Below are 21029 nucleotides of genomic sequence, written 5' to 3' on the forward strand. Positions count from 1 at the left end.
TTTACGGCAAAATCGTTTTTTTTTTTGCTTGTTCCAAGCAGTCTTGCAGACGGCGTGCTGCACGCGTCCACACGTCGGTATCCTGTCAGCAATGATAACAGCCGAGCTTATCTGTATGTAGTTTGATTCCCGCGTGGGTCACTTTGAGGGATGACGCGTGCTTGTATCAAATGCAGATGAGCGGATGCTGAACTCCCCGGTGGAGCACGGAGGCGAGGACTTGTATTAGTGATACTTGTCATGTCTGCTGTAAATCACAAGACACCCCCCCACCCCACCCCACCCACACACACACCACCTCCGTTGCCTACCCCCTCCTTCCTTTTCCAGGTTCCTAGGTTGTTGTTTTGTCTCAGAATGCTGCGTGGCAGGGATGAATGGTGGTGATGTTACATTATCATGTGGCTGTCGCTTTCACTCCTGCTGACTGCGATGTGACAGGCCCACACACGCGCGCACTCGCAGCGGCTGTGTCAGGAGCGGCCCTGATTTATTAACTGCTGAAACCCTAGATGACGTGTGCCCACACAATCAATAGAAAGCGTGGCCGTCTGCGCCTTTGTGGATCACGTGACGTGAAGATGCAAAGTGCACTCATTCACTGGCCAGGGAGTGGATTGCCTTAATACGTACATTACACATACATTCATTCATTTTCTGAACCGCTTATCCTCGCAAGGGTTGCGGGGGGCACAGGAGCCCATCCAACCATTCACGTTCACACTCATACCTAGGGGCAATTTAGAGTGTTCAACCAGCCTACTCTGAATGTTGTTGGGATGTGGGATGAAACCGGAATACCCGGCGAGAATTTGCACATTTTTTAAAATTCTAATTATTTAGCTTTGTGGTTTCATCGCAGATTAATATTTGTCCTGAAAAGATTTGAGTATACTCTGGAGAATTGCAATTCATTGGATTTCAATTTAAAACCAATGTACAATCATCTTAAGCTACAGTTTGATTTGAGGACCTTTGCACAAATGGAATTTGTTTTAGATGAGATGCACTTATTTGATCAGATTTCTCGATTTCAGTAGCCATTAGCTGAGCTAATGTGCGCCAAAATTTTGGCAGCATATCAGAAAATTGTCCACTAACCAAAGTTCTATGGCACATAAACACTGATAGATAGGTCAGAAATGCATGCTATAACTAGTATAAACTCATCGAATCCCATTAACAGTAATGGACGTCGAATCCATTTGAACTGGTAATGAACTCTTACTTCCAATATATTGGACGTAAGCTTGTGACACACTAATTTAAATTCACAGCAGAAGGGTAAAATAAAAGCCACAATTGGATTTCTATCATCGTCAATGGTACTGAAAGGAAACGATTTAGGATAATTACATTTGATCAGCTAAAATAGTACTATAGTTTAATATAGTAGCATCATAATAGTTAAAATACACGTGGGCCTAAATGACAGGCAGGCACGTCATGGAAATACTGTGCTTTCTTTACATTTTTATCCACTATGACACATCAGAAAATCAAATGTGGTGTTTTTTTCCCAATTCATTAAACAAGATTCTTTTCATTGGGGTGAACAGAATCGAGATGTTGATTTTTCTAACTCGAAGATCAATGCTATCGTATAGTAGTAGAGTAAAGGAAGCCAGCGTAACACTGGCGCTTCTTGTCCCACAATTTGAAAACTACATCCTGCCTTCGTCTACGGTACCTCGTTTGATTGTACGTCTTCTTAATTGTGACACCATACTTCAATATCATTAATTAAAGTATTTTTTTTTGAGAGAGAGACTCGCGGAGGTGGGTGCACAGGGGTTGCCGGCCAATGTGTTTGCCTTGTACTATAGCGCGATGTGTGTGTGTGTGAGTGCACCAAGTACCTTGACGCTTCCCTGTGTGGGCGGTTTAATCGGCCTGTTTATTTACACTCCCGTTGTCTGCACGCAGCAGGCTGTGCGGCGGTGGATGCCAGCCAGCTCTTAACGGAGAAAAACAGCAGAAATTAGTTTTGTCAATAAGAAAAACAAAGGCTTATCCTTGGAATTCCATTCATTATTCCTGCACGCGGCAGCAGGGCTGTTTATGGCGCCTTTTCATTTTTAATGCGTTGCCTTTTTTGGGAAGTAGTAGAAGTGGCGTCTGTGTGTGTGTGTGTGTTGGGGCTGCCCCACATTGCCTAGGAAGGAAGGAGGCTAGATGGAGGGGGGATTATACAAGAGTAAAGAGGAGATGAGCTGGAGGAGGCGGGAGGAAGAGGGGAACGTGTCCTCTCATTGTTCAATTAAATCTGTCGGTAATGATCAAGATGAGATGATGGCCATCTTCCTTTTCCAGATACTAATCTGTGACGACCTATGAAATAAAGGCAGTACGCGATAAAAGGATCTGTGCTATTAAACAAGCGTGCGTGCGCGTGTGATGTATTATAATAGGGCCACTTGCGCTCGTGTCAGGTGATTATGTTAATGTACGCTCCCCGGTTGCAGAGTTCACAAGGCGCACTCGGACCGGCCTTATCGATTCTGTCGCTATTAGCCCAGAGGAATAAATAAAGCTGATGGCGGTGGCCAGGGTGATTATAGCACGTTGTTTGATTCCCCTTATTAATTGTATTTATTTAATGCATTTCATGCTTTTAGCCGTGCACTTGGGGAGTAAGGAGGCAGGGAATTAATAAATCACTCTCGGGCTCATTAGATTCCCCCTCTGTGGGGAATGTGCCGCTATTTTGTCAGCATCCAATTGGCGAGCGTTTCCTGCCGCTGGTGTGATTCACATGGAAAAATGTCTGCCGACACACGCACGCGACTGCATGCATGCGCCTCCCCCCGTGTGAACTCCTGACCTTTATCCAGCCGTCTGATGGCCATTGACATTTGCCTCTCCAGTCGAGCTCGCTCACGTGTTGGTGCTGATGCGAATGGATGATGATATTGCTGGAGGAGAAAAAGAGAAGGAAAAAAAAAGGGTGAGAAGAAAAGAGGGCAGACGAGCTCTCCATCTGGACCCCCCGCCCGTCTCAAAGGTCACGGGGCGACTCCGGCTTACATCGTCATTACAAAAGAGCCGCCGCTGCGAGCGGCCGCTGCGGGAGAACAATACGATTTACCCTCGCCGGCGTCCTCAGGATGTGCCGGCAAACCGGCTGTTATTACGTCGCGAGCTTTTGTCTTTGTCCTTGAAGACAAGCGGATGTAATGGAGGGCTGCACCTGGTCGCCTTTTTTTCCCCTTTTGGGCACCTCGGTAGGAAGAAAGCCAGCGTTGTCGCTCCTTTAGTGAGGGAGCCTTCTGGTGGCTGGAAGAGGCACGGCAATCATGATGGTGGCCATTTAGGATGTAATCTCATGGCATTCCATGCAAACTAGCTGCATTTAGTGCTTTGAGCATTTTAAAGATGTTTATGTGTGATTCACATTTACTTTGTTTAAATGGCTGCCATTGATGGCGGTAGGCGTCCAATCCCAATTGACTGGAAGACGATTGGTACTAGATAGAGTAGCACTAGAAAAGTAGGCATGGTCATCAATTACACTTTTAATGTCACATGCAGACATGATGCATTGTTTTGAGTAAAAATAACACTGGGCAATAATTTGAAAAAAAAGAATTGTCATATCCTTTGCAGACATGCCTGTTATTTTCATAGTATTTCATGAAATGGTAATTTTTATTCTTGAATACAACATATATGCATATGTTAAGTACAGAGCTTTTCCTGTTATTTTTCCCTTTAAAAAAATGAACTCTATGGTTTAAAAAATATTGTGAGAGTGAAAGAAAATTGAGATCCGGTTTGAATGGAAATGTTAAATACAGCGACCAGACCAAATGGTGTGTCCAAGTGCAATTGAGTTGATTGAAATAAGGAATGCAAATGTTGAATTGTCCAAGTGGTAAATAATAATCGGACATAGGCTTTGTCAAACATCAGTATTATTGCACATTTTCACTCTAGACTCAAAGTCACTTTAGGTCATGCATTGTCAGGCCTGCAATGTGGTGGGCTCATCTCAGCGCCCTCTTCTTTGTCATGTTTCGACACGGCCCTCCTCATCACGCCAGCCAAGTGTTAGTTGAGGGCTGCAGGCACGTGACGACAGGTTCAAACGCGCTCACACCTCGGCGTGAGTGTGAGCAGACGTCAGACTGAGGGTTGCGTCGGGGTGGCAACACGGAAGATATTGTACCGACGTGCATGGATAAAGGCTTTAAAATGCACTCCAACATGTTTCCTCAGCCCATAAACTCTCAGTAGGGTCATCAATTTAAATTTTATTATTCACCCATCAAGATTCTTCAATTTAAAGCTTCAGTGGTGCTCTCCTAAAAATATGTATACTTAAATTGAATAGCGTGTATTTGCATTAATATAACAAGGTAATAGGGTTGATTGGTGTTGTCTTTTAAATGCAAGCCTATAAAGTTGTCAGCCAGAAACTAAACATCGTCTGAGCATAAGGAGAGCAATGAAAGATGAACTCTGGTGCAAAGCTTGGTTCATTTTTTATTATTATTATTTTATTTCTTTTTTTTTTACATGAAATGATTGTCAAAATCGATGAAATTATCGTTTATGATCTTGCCGAGCTGCTGGCCCGTCAGAGGCTCCAGCGTTTTATGGCTCAGACTTCATCCATTAAAATGACGGCCATATTTTAAGGAGCATCGTTCGGTAGACTGACACCGAAGACGGTTAAGATGCTCCCCTAGTCACTGTAAAATGTTCTCCCTTTTTTTTTCTTTTAAACTTTACCCCGAGTGACAATTTGTCACGTTGATGTCAGTGTTTTGACGCTACCGTGTATTGGTGTGTTCTCTCCAGTGCTCAGTATTCGTGGCGCCCAAGAGGAGGAACCTCCCGATCCGCAGCTGATGCGCCTGGACAACATGCTGCTGGCCGAAGGCGTCGCAGGGCCCGAGAAAGGTGGCGGGTCGGCAGCCGCTGCGGCGGCGGCCGCGGCCACCGGTGGCATCGGCGCCGACAACTCGGCGGAACATTCCGACTACCGGGCCAAGCTGACGCAGATCCGACAGATTTACCACACGGAGCTGGAGAAATACGAACAGGTAGGCGAGAGCGGCCGGACAAATTGGAGCGAGCGTTTACTTGGCTCGGCCGTAGACAACTGCGGCTAAATAAAATGATGCCATCAGCTGAATCATTTTATTATTTCATTAGCTTTAATTCCTTTTGGGAGAATTCCAGCTGGACTCATCTTCTGGTCAGGCATGAAAGCCATCAATGGGAGGAAGTGTGTTGCTTGTAACCAAAACAAATATAGCCTTGCCATGTCAAAGTGTTCTCTAGACAATGAAACCCCAACTTTGAGCTGTTCCAATCACTTCTGTGAAAATCAGACTATAAATGACACTTTTTTAGAGCTTAGCTAGGCCAGTGATTTATGTTTTTTCCCCCACAATGACACAATTCATTTTTTTTCTTTCCCCCTCTTTTATCGTGCATTTTTATACAGGTTAACTCCATTTATTCTTACATTAAATACATTTACCCATGCAAATGAATTACAATGGTGCCCATTAGTGTGCCTTTAAAAGACATTTCTGTCAAATATTTGTATTTAAAAATCCCCCTTTATTTATTCATTCATCTTCTGTACCTTTTATCCTCACGAGGGTCGCAGGGGTACTGGAGTTTTTCCTAGGTCCCAGGTGCGGACACCTTGAACTGATTGCTAATGTAAAAGAAAATGTAGAAATAGAAGAGAAATAGAGAAGAAATTAAAAAAAGATTTGTATTATCAACATGAAATTTGGACCAACTGCCAGCTTTCCTAGTAAACATAGATGTTTGACTTATAAATCTGTGAATGAGTGATCTACAGCCTAGTGAATGACATCACATCGTTATTTATTTCCCCTGCTCCAAATTCCTTGATTTTCATTCCATGTTTGACTGTTTCTCCTATTTCATATCCAGCTAAAATTGGATAATCTTTTCTCTGCATTATTGTCTTTATCTAAGCCAAATAGTTTGCTTTTTTTCTCCCATTCTTTCTTTCTTTCGTTGTTTTTCTTGAATTCTCCATATCAGAACGAATATTTAAAATGCAAGAAAGGCCATGCACGAAGAGGAACATAGTCTTTCATCATGATTTCACTCGTCAGCTTTCACATGAATGTACTCCTGCTCCTCATCAGCCCACTGAAGGCAAAAAGAAAGCGGCGTAGTGTGGCTTTGATTTTTAACAGACGGGTCAAAGCAGCTGTCACGCTCGATTGTGAATGTGTGTCGAGGCGAAGGTCAGAGGTCGGGCGCCCCTGAACTCTTCTAGCAGAGAGTCGGCAAACTGACCTTTTCAAGAGGTGAACATAAGACGGGCTTCCACATTAAGCCCACCTGCGCCATCTAAGGACTTAACAATGCAAGACCGTTTATCAGAAATACCGCCATTGCTTAAGCTTAGTGGCCATAGATCTTTTAAACATGATGAGAAACAAATAGGCACGCGTGTTCTTTTCCCTTTTATAGTGTCCGGCGTATTTCAAATAACTTGCAAAGCACACCCACACATAACCATATCTTCACTGAATGCGCGTCTCCTACAGCAAACCAGATGTTTTACCAAGATTTATTCGTAGGAGGCCTCAATGCTTAGCAGTAAATGTTCTCCTTGTCAGTTTGACTGTGGTGAATGACTCGTAAGACACGTTATACACGATATTTATTTTCAGCGGTGCCTTGACTTATGAGTTTAATCAGTTGTGTGCTCAAACTCATGACTAACTCCTACCTCAAATCATGTTGCTCCATTGAAATGCCTTTTATCCATTCCAATATTCCAGCCATTATTTACAGCACATAGGGCCCAAAAGTGCTTTCCAGAGACTCACAATCACATGAAAATATACACCTGCAAGGTTTTCCTGCCATTTTATACCTTTGAATTTATCTTTTTTTTTAAATCTACTTTCATAAACTCATTCACTGCCACTTATAGATGTCAAATTCATTCGAATGGGATGAATAGGGAGTATATCACCATCAATGAGTTAAATAATATCCCTAGTTTTTTCCCACGCCCATTTGGAGCAACACTTTTTAGTTACCGGTGCAAGAATACATCGAACTGGGGTATTTGTCCGCCTCGCAGTTCTGAGATTCAGGGTTCAATGCCAGGTTCGGACCATGCTGTATGGAGTTTGCCTTGGGCCTGTGTGGGTTTTCTCTGGGTACTCTGGTTTCCGCCCACATCCCAAAAACATTCTAGGTTGGTTGGACACTCTAAATTGCCCCATTCTTAATGATCCCATTTACTTTGATTTGCTTTGTACTTTGTGCTTTTGCTTTGTTGTTCTGTCTAATCACCTTCTGCTACTGTCACAATGAAATTTCCCGAATACGAGATGAATAAAGTTATCCAATATCCAATAACCAACCAACCAATTCAGGTTGTCCCGCAGCTACTGCCTGTAATGGCCTGGCATAAGCTCCAGCACCACCCGCAACCCTTGTGACTAAAAGCGGTAAAGGAAAATGAATGATTGAACTGTAGTATATGTCTGTTTAAGGTGTACCTTTGGGTGTGGCTGGCGAGGGACGTTCCAATCCTGATTGACAGGGTTAACATTTACAATTGCCAAACCCTGACCGTTTTGAATACCACATTACATGGGTCCCAGCGTCATTCTTCCCCACAGACTCAAGCATCTAGACACTCTAGGGGAAGTCAAAGCGCCACTGCGGCTTTGTCAACTTCTCCAGAGGACGGCGAGTCATCGCCGACTGTCAAAGTCACTACACACCTGAGCCTTTCTTCGTGTGCGTCAACACGCACACGTATGGCTGAGTTACGTAGGGCACGCGAACAAAACGGCTCTTCGGTGCGTCACTTTGACTGACGTAACCCCGGCGTTGACAAGCAGCAGACACCTTGCAGTCTCACGCGGTGACTGATTCCGACGGGGAGGGAGGGTGCTCCACAGAGAACGAAGAGACACACTTTCAAACCTCTAGAACGTGCACGTCGCTGAATGTCTGCTGCCGTTTTACATTTCCTTTCGCTTGTCACGATGACGTCTTTTTTGTTGTTGTTGGTATTTGAAAGCACACAAGTGACTCCCAGCGCCACCTTCATTTGCTGCCATGCATCACAACTCCCATTGTGTTGGCTCAGTGAGTGGAGTATGTTATTGTCATTTTCAAGAAAGATTACATTATGAAAAAGGTGTATTTTGTTACATCCTGGTAGAAAGCAAGTGGCGCATCGATTGGAAAACATTGATTTTTTTGGGGTGGCTTTTGTTGTTTGTAAGACATTATTCAAAAGATATATATCTTTGTACTGTATGGTTTTATTTTTCCTCATTATATATATATATGTGTGTGTGTATATATATGTATGTATGTATATGTATATATGTACATGTGTATATATGTATATATATATATATGTATATGTGTATATATGTATATATATGTATATGTGTATATATGTATATATAATGTATATATGTATGTACATATATGTATATATAAGACATTATTCAAAAGATATATATCTTTGTACTGTATGGTTTTATTTTTCCTCATTATATATATGTATATATATGTACATATGTATATATATGTATATATGTATGTACATATATGTATATATGTATATATATATGTATATATGTGTATATATGTATGTACATATATGTATATATGTATATATATGTATATGTATATATATGTGTGTATGTATATATATGTATGTGTATATATGTATATATGTATGTATGTATGTGTATATATATATATATATATATATATATATATATATATATATATATATATATATATATATATGTATATGTATATACATTACAGGACGGAATTGATCAAAGGTCTTTTAATGGAATTGAATTGTTGAAGGTCATCTCACAAACTGCTGTATCATTGTCTATAGAACATCTATCATATGATGGCTTCGTGAAATTGGTGATTTAGGTCACTTTTAAAACATTGCCAGGATTTTCAGCTTGAATAATTCATTTAAACGAGACATGGGTCTCCCTGACTACTCTTTATTGAACGCCCACTACCCTTATTGTAATCGCAGGCGTGTAACGAGTTCACCACCCACGTGATGAACCTGCTGCGGGAACAGTCTCGAACGCGACCCATCTCGCCCAAGGAGATCGAGCGCATGGTCAGCATCATCCATCGCAAGTTCAGCTCCATCCAAATGCAGCTCAAACAGAGCACCTGCGAGGCCGTCATGATCCTACGCTCACGCTTCCTCGACGCCAGGTCCGCCCTCGCCGTGATGATACTGCATCGCAAATGTAGAGAGTGCTTTGGAGCAAGTGTTACAGTTGCTGTTTGTGTTCATTATTTTTTTTTCCACTCTAGGCGAAAGAGGAGGAACTTCAACAAACAGGCAACAGAGATTCTAAACGAGTACTTTTACTCGCATCTCAGTAACCCTTATCCAAGTGAAGAGGCCAAAGAAGAGCTGGCCAAGAAATGCAGCATCACAGTGTCACAGGTGAAGACCAAAAAACATGATAGTTGTTTTATTTGGAGAGTCATTATGTCTGCCAAATACGTGAGGCCGCCATGATTATTCCACCAATTGGCAGTTACTACTTAATATTTTGACACTGGATTAATTATTAGAGACATTGTTGATTAAAAAAATTAAAAAAAAAAAATTATAGTAAAAAGAGGAAATATTTTTTATATTATTATTTATTTTCCATTTTTAAGGGAAAAAATATGTAACAATACACTCTTTATTTTTTGTTAAATTTAACAGTTAATATCCACTGGTGTCATGTACACAGACTGAGATGGTGGCCTTAAGTCTGTTGTTGGTTTTACCTGTCAATGTTAATTAATTCAAATATTGGAGAAAACAGTACAATTCATAAAGTGAGCAACCTATTTTACAGAAAGTAAGAAGGGATACTTTTTCAGAAGGCAAATTCGTACCTGCCTTTCAATTTTTTTATTGCTATATTGTATAAGATGATACTTTACAGGTGCTCTTTTGATATAAGCAATATATTTCTCAGTTTTCCATGATATTCAAACTCATTATGATTTCAATTGAAACACTGTCCCTCAATTCCATCCCTTTCGTGCCTTCTGGTGAGATTTGAAATGTCTCTCCACCATATGTGGTTATTTACAGTATAATGGCTTGATCTAATTGAAATATTATTGTTCAAATGTAATATATTTTCTCTCAAAACCACGTACCAAGTCATGGCCTAAGGCACTTGAAACACTACAATCAAATATAGTAAACTTTATTCCCAAATGCACTCACTGGTCTTTCCAGTGCAGATCTTGCAAAATCCTCTTCTAACTCAATCACTGTGTTTCGCATGCTCCCTGTGAAAAACAAAAGGTTTCCAACTGGTTTGGAAACAAGAGAATTCGCTACAAGAAAAACATTGGCAAGTTCCAGGAGGAGGCCAACATGTACGCGGCGAGGACGGCGGTCAACGCCACCAGCGTGTCTGCGCACGGCAGCCAGGCCAACTCGCCTTCCACTCCCAATTCAGCAGGTGAGCAAGATGTTTGTTTTTCCTTCACTCCGACCAGTGCAAATGTTTGTACAAGCTCTTAACGATAGTTTGTATTCTCTGGCTCTCGGTTTTAGTTGGACTTTTATTGAACTAACCCAGCAAGTAGTGTATGGTCTTCTTTTTTTCCCCTCAGCCTGCCATCTGACACTCATTTTCTCCTCTCCTTCCATTATTGACCCTTTTGCTCTTAATTTTTCCTGCCTCTTGTCCGGTTGACCTCGTGCATGCCATTAAGCCACTCAAAGGGCAAGGCGAGTCTTTTGTCATAAAGAGACTTTCACCGCAGTATTGGATTAGGACCGGGTGTTGAAATCAAGTTATGCCCTGCTCGCTTTACATCTGGGGGAGCTGAGCTCCATTAAAGGCACAATGCCGTTCTTTGGATCTTCCTGTAGATCAATTATTGCTTCCTTAATGAAATACTCGCAGCGTGGACAACAAACAGCGATCCAATCTGCGAAGCTCGCTTTAAGTAGTTTTCGGATGATTATCGGTCTTCTGTCTCTTGAGATATGCTCAGAGATGTTTGAATGTTGTCAACTAACCCAGCTAATGCACTTTTGCTAGCGCATGATCTTTTAAACTCCTTTTTCTGTCCCTTTCTCCTGCTGTTCTTCTCCTCCTCTGCTTCTGTCGTGCTCTCAGGTTCTGCCGGCTCCTTTAACATGTCAAACTCCGGAGACTTGTTCATGAGTGTGCAGTCCCTCAATGGGGACTCATATCAAGGGGGGCAGGTGGGGGCCAACATACAATCCCAGGTAGGCGCCTCTCCGGAGAACAAGAATGCTCTCCTATTGGCCAAATAAATACCTCTAAAGTTGACAATTTGTGCATAAAATACCTATCTGGTGCATGTTATTGCTTGCCATTGACGGTGAAAGACATCCACTCCTTCGTCGCTTAGACGTCAATGGCAACACATGAGTTATTTTTCAAGGAAACTAAGATTTATTATGAATATCTCAAGACCAAGTATGCTACATTGTTTTACAAACATCAGAGCAATACATTCATTATAAAATCACATTAGGGTTATGAATGTTGTAGATTTTTTTTAATTGAATGTTTTTTAGGACAGGTTTTTTGTTTTGCACGTAATGAATATTTTTGATACTATAAGGTTCACCTGACTATAATAGGATTTTTGGCTGTTTCAGTTAAGGGTATTTTTTCCCCATGCATTAAAAGTGACATACAGTCAGTGAAGGGAAATTCCTGAATGCTTTTTCTGCATTTCCAGATGCAGAAGTTGCTTGCACATGCTGCCAATTGAGAAATACAATGAAAGTAGAAAGTTGATAATATTAAAAATATACTTTTTTAGTGTTTTTTTTAAATTCTTCCTTTCCTCACCTGTAGTTATTTTGTTGTTGCCGAGCTAAAATGGAATCGTAAATGACCACAACATCTCGACCTCTACCGGCACACGAAGGTTGCCCTTTGCCCAGAGCCCTCCGTTAATGCAGTGGCCATTGTCAAGGCACCGTTGAGTAGACGACGGTGGACAGTTTTGGAAGTGGCGCAACACTCGTCATCGCCCCTCATGCGCGTCGCTATAGCATAGCCACCGGTGTAGCGATTCTCCGCGACCTTGCCCCGGTGCTCGCAGATGTCCGCGTTCGGAAGTGTTACAGGTCTTCGCGAGAACTGAGGAAACACCACCCGTGGTGATTTTCTCGTTTGCTTTCAGTGCTTTTGGCAGCTTTCCTCAACCCATCCAACACCCCTTCACACACACACACTCACACACACACACTCACACACACACGTTTCTATTCAGATCAACTCTAGAAACACCCGAGGTTGACATGAATATGCAAATGTGACAACTCTTAAAGGGGTAAAGTGGTCTCGGGGGTTGGCCTCGCACCATCCAACCTCACATTCCCTCTAATAGATTATTTTTACGACTATGTCAGGACTGCTCTATGCAATTCCGCGAGGAAGGGTGGAAAAAAAGTTTGACTAAATGAGCCTTGAGTATAGTCATTTGTAGTGGAACCCAAATGGCAGGTGTGCTTTTTCGAGCATGACCTGGCTGACTGTGCTGCCAAGAACTGCAAAGTAGCTCCCAGTCAACATGGAAAATGGATCTTTTCCAGAAAAAAAAGCCTCCTACAACTAAATAATGGAGTGTGGACCATTGGTTATAGACAAACATGCTGTCAAGATAGTTTATCAAGAACTAAAATCAATGTATATGTATGTATATGTATATGTATATATATATATATATATATATATATATATATATATATGTATGTATATATATATATATATATATATATATATATATATATATATATATGTGTGTATATATATATATATATATATATATATATATATATATATGTGTGTGTATATATATATATATATATATATATATATATATATATATATATATATATATATCATTGCCTATCATTTAGAATCTCATGAAAGCAAACACATGCTGTACTTGGCAAATGGTGTATCCTTCACACAAGTAAGGATCAGCAAGAGTAATAAAAGAAGGATAAAACTGTGCTGAAAGACATAATTTACCTTTTTTGATATTTTTTTCTTGTTATTATCTTAACCATTAACACAGTTATCTCATTGCCTGACATTGATGAAGCTAAACATCCAATGCATTTTGACTGGCAGGTCTGGCAGCGACCATTCACCAGTCAAAACGAATTGGACGTCCAGCCCCTAATATGGCACGCAAACAGTCACTCATTCCAGTTTAAATGTCTCTTGTTGACCATTGTAGGAAGTTACAAATATTTTTATGCTATCTTTTATCAATTTAGATTTGTATTAATTCATACATTTATTACATGAAAATAATATTTGAAAATACAGTATAGTTATTTTTTATATTAGCCTAAATGCATCCAAAAGCACAAATCTGCCAATCGTAACGACATCCAATCCTTTCTTTGAAGTTTAAATGGATTGGACGGCTCTGGTTATCAATGGCGGCCAACGAGCCAATTTGTCTCCTCGTCATATATTGTCCTTTTGCTCGTTATCAAGCTTTTTCAAGCATCCCATGCACCGATTGTGTCTTGTTTACATTCCCCTTTGACTACCGCACTGACCTTTTCTGCTGCACACTGATCTTCGTTATTTGCACCTTTTGTCTGACCTGGCTTTTTATACTGCCCCCCCATCCCATTCTCTATCTCCATTTGCCCTTCTTCCATTGTTCCAGGTGGATACCCTTCGCCATGTTATCAGCCAGACCGGCGGATACAGTGACAGCCTCGCCGCCAGCCAGATGTACAGTCCACAAGGCATCAACGTAAGTACGCCTGCGTGGTAAGATGGCGCGCGGGTGCCGCCGCACTCGGTTTGTCTGGCCTGGCTGTCGTCCACACCCCGCTCCCCCTTTTTACTCCGGCCGTGCCCCGGGTGGCGGGCAATGAGGCGGCTAGCGGCCTGAATTGGCTGGACACGCTCAGGGTCTGTCAGGGGACATTAGCGTTAGCTCGCCACCTGCAGTGGACGGGAACAAGGACACAGGTGTCTTCCAAAAACAACACCTTGCTCGCTCTCTTCACTTCTCAAAGGCTTTTTCTATTCGCTTTTAAGAGTAAAATGACAAAAAAAATCATAAACAATTGTAGACTGCAAGGGTTGCGTAAAGATAGATTTGAAAACATTAAACTGCATTTTTCTCGGTTGTAACGTGGATAATACACAGTGATAGCCATATTAGTTTTGTTTTTAGAGGAAAATGCAAATTCATTTCAGTCACGTTTTATCTTCTCTATGGGATATTTTTTGTCTAGTCAACAACCTAAAAAAAAGTTTTAGTCTAATTTTAGCCACATTTATTTTGTAAAATAAATAACAAAGTATGTTATTCTGTATGGATTAATAATAAATGTTATTCCATTTTAATACAATAATATTTTCCCTACGGCTTACTGGCGACCAGTCGAGGGTATAGTCTGCCTTTCGTCTGATGTCAGTGGGGATAGGCTCTTACCATCCTTATGAAGATACACGGTATGGGTGATGAATGAATAATAATTAATATCAAGATAAAATATTATTCTTCTAACTTAGAGGGATTGGTGGCTAGCCAATCAATCACAGGGCACAAGGAGTTAGACAACCATTTGCACAGACAATACCCACGGATAATTTAATTTAATTGTTCAACCAGCCTACCATGCATGTTTTTGAGATGTGGGAGGAACCCGGAGTGCCCAGAGAAAACCCACACATGCCCTGGGAGAACATGCAAACCCCACACAGGAATGTCCGAATCTGGGATAGACCCCTCAATCCCAGAACTGTGAGGCCAATGCTCTAACCACCCGGTCACTGGGCCACTCTGACTATTAAATATCAAATGGAAAAAGTCCTTTTCCATAAATAATACAAAGAAAGACGAAACTTGCCTTCCAGGTTTCTGCTGACTGAGGACAATAAGCTTTTCTAGCTCTTGTAGCTCCATTTGGTAGGGTTGGGCTGGCCTGGGCCGGGCCAGGCGGCACTGGAGGCGTTGTGTTAACATGTATATCCACAGCGACAGGCGGCGCAGGGCTGAACAGAATCAATACGACAGTGGCGGGGACGGAGGGAGCGGGGCTTTGGGCGAACAGTCCAAGCACATTGGCCCGATCAGTCATCTACGCAAACAGCCGCGCTGACAAGGCTGCAACAGCCCTCGCGCGCGCTATAATAAGAACACGCACGCATGGAGATCGCCGGAACGTGCAACAGGCTCAACGTCTCGCTCCCCCACTGTGTTTATTTACCAATCATAGCAATCAAAGCAGACGTCTTTAGGCGGAAAGGGGCAAAAGGAAATATAGGTAGCAGAGGGTCAGAACAAAGGGACTGGAAGGTGAATATACAGTTCATGTTTTACTGTGTCACATAAAGCATCTCATTTGTCCTGAATATACATAGAGGGTACATCATATGCAAGGTTTTTTTTTTTTTGAAAGTGCCTGAAGGTAGTTTTTAAAATCCAAACAAGGATGTTAGTTGGAGATGACATATCATGTCTTTGTTCATTTCATGTTATGCTATCGGAGCCAAAACTAAACAGGCAGCCGCCCTCTTTTATTTACTTTAGCAAGAGCCCACAAGAAATAATATTAAATAAATGCATTCATGAAATTTACATTTTTTTCATTGCCATTTTATTTATTTATTTTTTGCTCCATGTTGTTTTTCTGTGTAATTTATGAAAAATGTATGATGCCATCTTACATTATAATTGTTTTTTTCCCAACACTTTCTATTGAGGCATCATTTTTGTTTAATTAAAGTAATTAACAGCAATTTATAATGAAAAATGTATTAGGTCAAATGCGACAATCCAAAAATAAATAGATTTAAAGAAAAAAAACGAGTGTGTGTGATCCAAAAAGAATGCCGTAAAAATGTTCCAGTAAAAACAATGCTTTAGGAAATATTATTTCAACATAATTACCATAGCAAAAACTCCAATCTTAGCATGCCAACTTTATAATTCATTTCATCCTATTTATTGGCTAATGATTTTCAAAGGATCCCCCCCCCAGATTTTTCAAATGAATGTACGTTGTTTCCCCGACTAAAAGACATTGCAAGTACAGTTATAAGCAAGCTGCGTTTCTTATTTTTTATTTTTTTTGTGGACCACACTGCATTTCACCTTCTCCTCCTTCATCCTTGAACAACAATTGTTCCCCCTGCAAATTGCCGTGGGCGTCTTCGGCTCTCCCAGAAAGCCGAGAAATGTTTTGTCCCCCTCATCTTTCTGTGCTTTTGAATGACAAGATGGACAGTCGCTACGCCAAATAACAGGCTTTGGCAAAAGAGCAGCGACTGAAAAGCTCGTTCCCGTCTTCCCTTAATAGTTGAAATTACAATTGATGTCACTAATGGTCCTTAGTCAACCTTTGAGATGACTTTGAAAGAGATTTTTTTGATGACTGTTGTTATAATGTATTCTTTTATTCTGATGTATATCAATGTGTGTGATATCTTTTAGTTATTTTAGAATAATGTCCATAGACAATTGGCACGGTGCTATTTTTAATGAATGTCCTTTGAAAGCGTCTATTGTGCTTGTGTGAAAACAATGTCTGTTGTGTACGTATATGCTTTTTTAATGCTATTTTATCTTGAGATGTTTTTCTTCAGTGAATTTATATCATTTGTTTTCCCCATTGCCATTTATATTTAAAGATTTATTTGCGTCAAAGTAAAACATAAAACATTCAAAACTCATTTATATACTCAGAGCACAGAACCGGCCTAAGCTGCCAAATTCTAAGCATCACCATATTTGGTAATGTTTTCCTTTAAAAATAACCTTTTTACCTTGACCTCTCATCATTTGATTTCTGCCACCTCTTCCAGCCCAGACGGATTGGACGTCTGCCAATGGCATTGAAATATCTATTGCTGTCAACTGCGTGACTGGACGTTTCGTCGAAAGACGTTTGGTCCCCGGACGTTTGGTCGAACGGACGTTTGTTACAACGGACGTTTGGTCGAACGGACGTTTGTTACAACGGACGTTTGGTAGAACGGACATTTGGTAGAACGGACATTTGGTAGAACGGACGTTTGGTAGAACGGACGTTTGGTAGAACGGACGTTTGGTAGAACGGACGTTTGGTAGAACGGACGTTTGGTAGAACGGACGTTTGGTAGAACGGACGTTTGGTAGAACGGACGTTTGGTAGAACGGACGTTTGGTCGCTGGGTTCGCTTGCTGTCAAATTATGACAGAGTTTACTGTTGATATTTTGATATTAGATATTTAGATATTAAACTCACTCTCTCTCATGATTATAATTTTGAGAGCCGGTTTCAACAGTAACAACCCGGCGACCAAACGTCCGTTCTACCAAACGTCCGTTCTACCAAACGTCCGTTCGACCAAACGTCCAGTATACCAAACGTCTTTTCTACCAAACGTCTTTTCTACCAAACGTCCGGTCTACTAAACGTCCGGTCGACCAAACGTCCAGACACCAAACGTCCTGGGACCAAACGTCTTTCGACGAAACGTCCGAGTACCGTCAACTGCAGTGAAAGAGTTAATAGCAGGAAATGATTTTTAGAAAATCAATATAAAAGACAGCTGCAAATCGCTGTCAGAACTTGAATCCACTGCTTGCGCAGGATCTTTTTTTGCTCGGTATCTGGTGATTGCTGTGATACGCGAGGGGCTCTTAACAAGCATCGTCGCCCGCAGGTCTTTGTTTGACTCTTTGCCATAACGATAAAAGGTCTCATTCGTTATGTTTGCAGACAAACGGCGGCTGGCAAGATGCTCCGACCCCTTCGTCAGTTACATCACCCACGGAAGGACCCGGAAGCGTTCATTCGGACACCTCCAACTGAATCCGTCCACCCCGACGTCATCACCTGTATAAATTTGCAGAACTGACCTTCACAGTATTGAAAACAAAGGAGTTCACGAGGTACCGTGGAAACGCCGAAAAACCCATTAGTATTTTCTCTGCTTGTAACCTTGGACATTTGGGATACAAACAATGAAATTCTAAAGAAATCAGCGGAGATCTTTCTTTGTACAGCGTTCACACACGTTCTATTCGATTTCGAGGACTGGGCTTACTTAGGATTCACCCGTTTCCACTTTGGGCGCAGAAAACGCTAACGTAAATAAACCCGAGCGTCGTTCGCTTTTTGTCGTCATTCTACCTCTCGGTTACTCAAAGAAGAACGTAGAAAAACGGCAGTTGTTTTGTAAAAAGTTGTCTTTGCGAGCAAGAGGCACATCTTCTTACTTATTCTACATTTTGTTGTCTCTCACCTATTCTATTCTATGGTACGCCATTTTAGACTAATATTGCTCAGTTGTTTACAATGTGTGCTTGATCCGAGTATGTCCAACCCCAAACCCCGATCCGGTTTCCGACCCGTATCCCCCCCGCCCGCCTGTGTCTCCGGCGTCTTTGAACCCAGTTTGTGTCGGGACATTGCCACCTCTAAGGTAACCCTGTGAAGTATGTTATCTGTAAAACAATAAAGAAATACTTGTCATCAAGCCTGACGAGCTTGACGTTATTCATTGAGTAGGAAAATATGGTCATAGTGGGATATTAGTCTTAAGAGAAAGTCAAGACCATAAAGTCCATAAAAATTAGAACCTTATTATTCAGAATTTCTCCCTGAAAATGTCATGATTATTATTTCACAACTAACTGTTGACATCTAGATCCGCTCTCCTCATCCTGTAAATGAAACATATGAACTTTCCTTTCGTATGCTGCACTCTGGTTAAAAAAAAATGGTCTAAAATCTGACGAGAAAGTTCGTCAAGGACATCTCTAACCGAGTTTGCGTTTGATGACATGGACCACAATCTATTTAAACAGGGAAGTCATTATGTTAATAGAGTTCTCCACAGGCACAATGCAGTCTTATCCGCATATGCTCGCTATCTAAGGATCCACCGGCTGAGGATACTTTGTATTCTTTCATTTGTTCTAATTTATGGGCTTAATGTAGGATGTCGCTTTTCACAAACACCCGACTAGCTTTGTTCTTACTACGCTCGGAAGATGACATGATAAGCCATTGCCTGATTCATCACCATTTGTTTTTTGACATTGTGAATATCATGAAAGAGTCGCTTGTAAACACGCTTATTGCTGCCTTACAGGACGTGAGCCAAGGTTACACACTGCAAATAGACCTTCTCCTTTTATGGCTAGTAATTACTCCTGTCTGACTTAATGACGCACATTAAAACTGCCTGACAATAGAATTTGCCGTTTTCATTTTGGCGGTGGCTTTAAGAAAGCTTTTAGCATTAAAGTGAGCGTGTTTTTCTGGTTTCTTTCTTTTCGAAGCTATTTTATGTTACAAAAGAAATGAATAATTTGGGTGTTTTGTTTTTCTCGGGGAAAATAGTACAAATAAGTCACTGTTCTTGTTGCTGGTGAACTTAAATGTTTCCATTAGTTTGCACAAAAGAACATTATTGCATTTTGCATGACAGCACATTGAAGTAACCCAAATATTTGCGGGGATTTTATTTTGTATTTAATATTTTTTAAATATATTTGCAGTGTGCATAATGAATGTTTTTTTTTTTTTTTTAACTTAAAGGTACCTCCAGAGATACTCACTTGAATTTTGCCACTCAGTAGAAAATGAAAGAAAAAAATACAAGTAAAAGCACCTTTATGTAGCACTACTATGACACGCGGATCAGTTTAGTCAATTTTCGATGTAATCCTGGCAACAAGGCTACAAACAAACACTGCTTAAACCCTAATAACAAAATCACAGCACAATAAGTTCCCCATCCTTGCCAGATTGTCCCCCGAAATCCACCTTAGTACAACACCGCTGATGTTATCGGCCAGGACAGTGGCACGTCTGACGGAATTACTTTCAGCACAAGTGAATATTCATAATTGGCCCGGCGACGGGGTGAGGGGAGAAGGTAGCAGTTGGCGCTGAAGTCTGCAGACGCTCACAGGGCTTGACTGCTGAGTGAGTGTGAAATGCCAGAGCCAGACTGCCGGCCCGCGCCCTCGGGGGGTCGAAGAAGCCCGCTCGCCGCGAAGGCAGCGCGGCCATCAAGAACAATGTGACAAGGCTTCATCCCGACACGTCTCCTGGCTTCTGTGATAAAAGCTTTTGTGTGTTTGCTTCTTAATAGTCACCCTCACCAAAAAGACATTTATAACTTGATATGTTTGGGATTTTTATTCTTTGGGGGCATGCATAAAAGTACACAGATGAAAACTGATGTTACCAACGAGAATATGGTAAGTTATTGTAAATGTTTGTACAAATATGTTAACATAATCCTTTATTAAACTCCAGGGGGGAAATATTAGCGCAACAGCAATACATAGACAAAGATAACTATCAAAATAGATATTAGAAAAGATGGATTTACTTTTTAAATACAACTATAAGATGATAAGAGTAGTTATATTATCATGTTCAGTTGTATACTGGGAAAATACTTTAATATTGAATCCATGATTTTTTTGAAAATTACATTGGAATAGTTCAAGAAAACATTTTAAATGGCTTTAAAATTGACCAAAGAGATGTTTTTCTTATATTTTTTAATTCCTAAATTAATTTACTTGTATCATTTTTAGGTTTTCATTATGTAAGAATAAAGTTGGCTAAAAACCAATGAAACAAAAGTAAAAATGAATACCAAGCAGCAATAAAGTCAGCTTGTATTTATAATTCACTTTTTCATTCCCATTGACGGAGAACTTTCCATTTCAACTGGGATTGCTAAACAGTGTATGGTCGTATTTCTCCGACATTGACAGACCAGTCCAATCCATTTGAAATAGTAAGACTGATAATCCAAAATCACCAAACTAGCCCTCCCAGTTCAGATGGATTGGACGTCCGTCAATGGCGATGGCAGCCAATGAATGATATTAGTCTGAGCAATGACAATTGCTCATGGTTGTTGATGAATTTTGTCACCTTTTTTTTTGCTTTTAACGCCTACTCATCCCTCCAAGCTGATGGCGCTGTACCGGCTGATTGAAG

At 40.9% G+C, this 21029-nt stretch overlaps 1 protein-coding gene and 1 long non-coding RNA gene across 5 annotated transcripts in view; one reads left to right on the plus strand and one right to left on the minus strand.

Annotated features, from left to right (window-relative positions):
* The window catches only part of LOC144085289 (pre-B-cell leukemia transcription factor 1), a 92261-nt gene extending 73724 nt beyond the window's left edge, over nucleotides 1-18537 (plus strand). For 3 of the 4 annotated variants that reach the window (XM_077614384.1, XM_077614385.1, XM_077614386.1), the window contains 7 exons: nucleotides 4804-5048; nucleotides 9047-9237; nucleotides 9340-9475; nucleotides 10343-10502; nucleotides 11169-11281; nucleotides 13723-13812; nucleotides 17778-18537. In XM_077614384.1, the coding sequence (XP_077470510.1) occupies nucleotides 4804-5048; nucleotides 9047-9237; nucleotides 9340-9475; nucleotides 10343-10502; nucleotides 11169-11281; nucleotides 13723-13812; nucleotides 17778-17870 (1028 nt within the window). In that variant the 3' untranslated portion in view covers nucleotides 17871-18537. The remainder of the gene's footprint in view (nucleotides 1-4803; nucleotides 5049-9046; nucleotides 9238-9339; nucleotides 9476-10342; nucleotides 10503-11168; nucleotides 11282-13722; nucleotides 13813-17777) is intronic. The other variant, XM_077614387.1, reaches the window with a different exon arrangement.
* Nucleotides 1849-3235, minus strand: LOC144085411 (uncharacterized). Its single transcript, XR_013304118.1, has 3 exons — nucleotides 3028-3235; nucleotides 2825-2915; nucleotides 1849-1957 (listed from the first exon to the last, which is right to left on the minus strand). It is a non-coding gene; the product is annotated as an uncharacterized LOC144085411 (long non-coding RNA).
* Nucleotides 18538-21029: the final 2492 nt, after the last annotated feature.

This window comes from Stigmatopora argus, chromosome 12 (genome assembly GCF_051989625.1).
Source record: "Stigmatopora argus isolate UIUO_Sarg chromosome 12, RoL_Sarg_1.0, whole genome shotgun sequence".
NCBI classification, from domain to species: domain Eukaryota; kingdom Metazoa; phylum Chordata; class Actinopteri; order Syngnathiformes; family Syngnathidae; genus Stigmatopora; species Stigmatopora argus.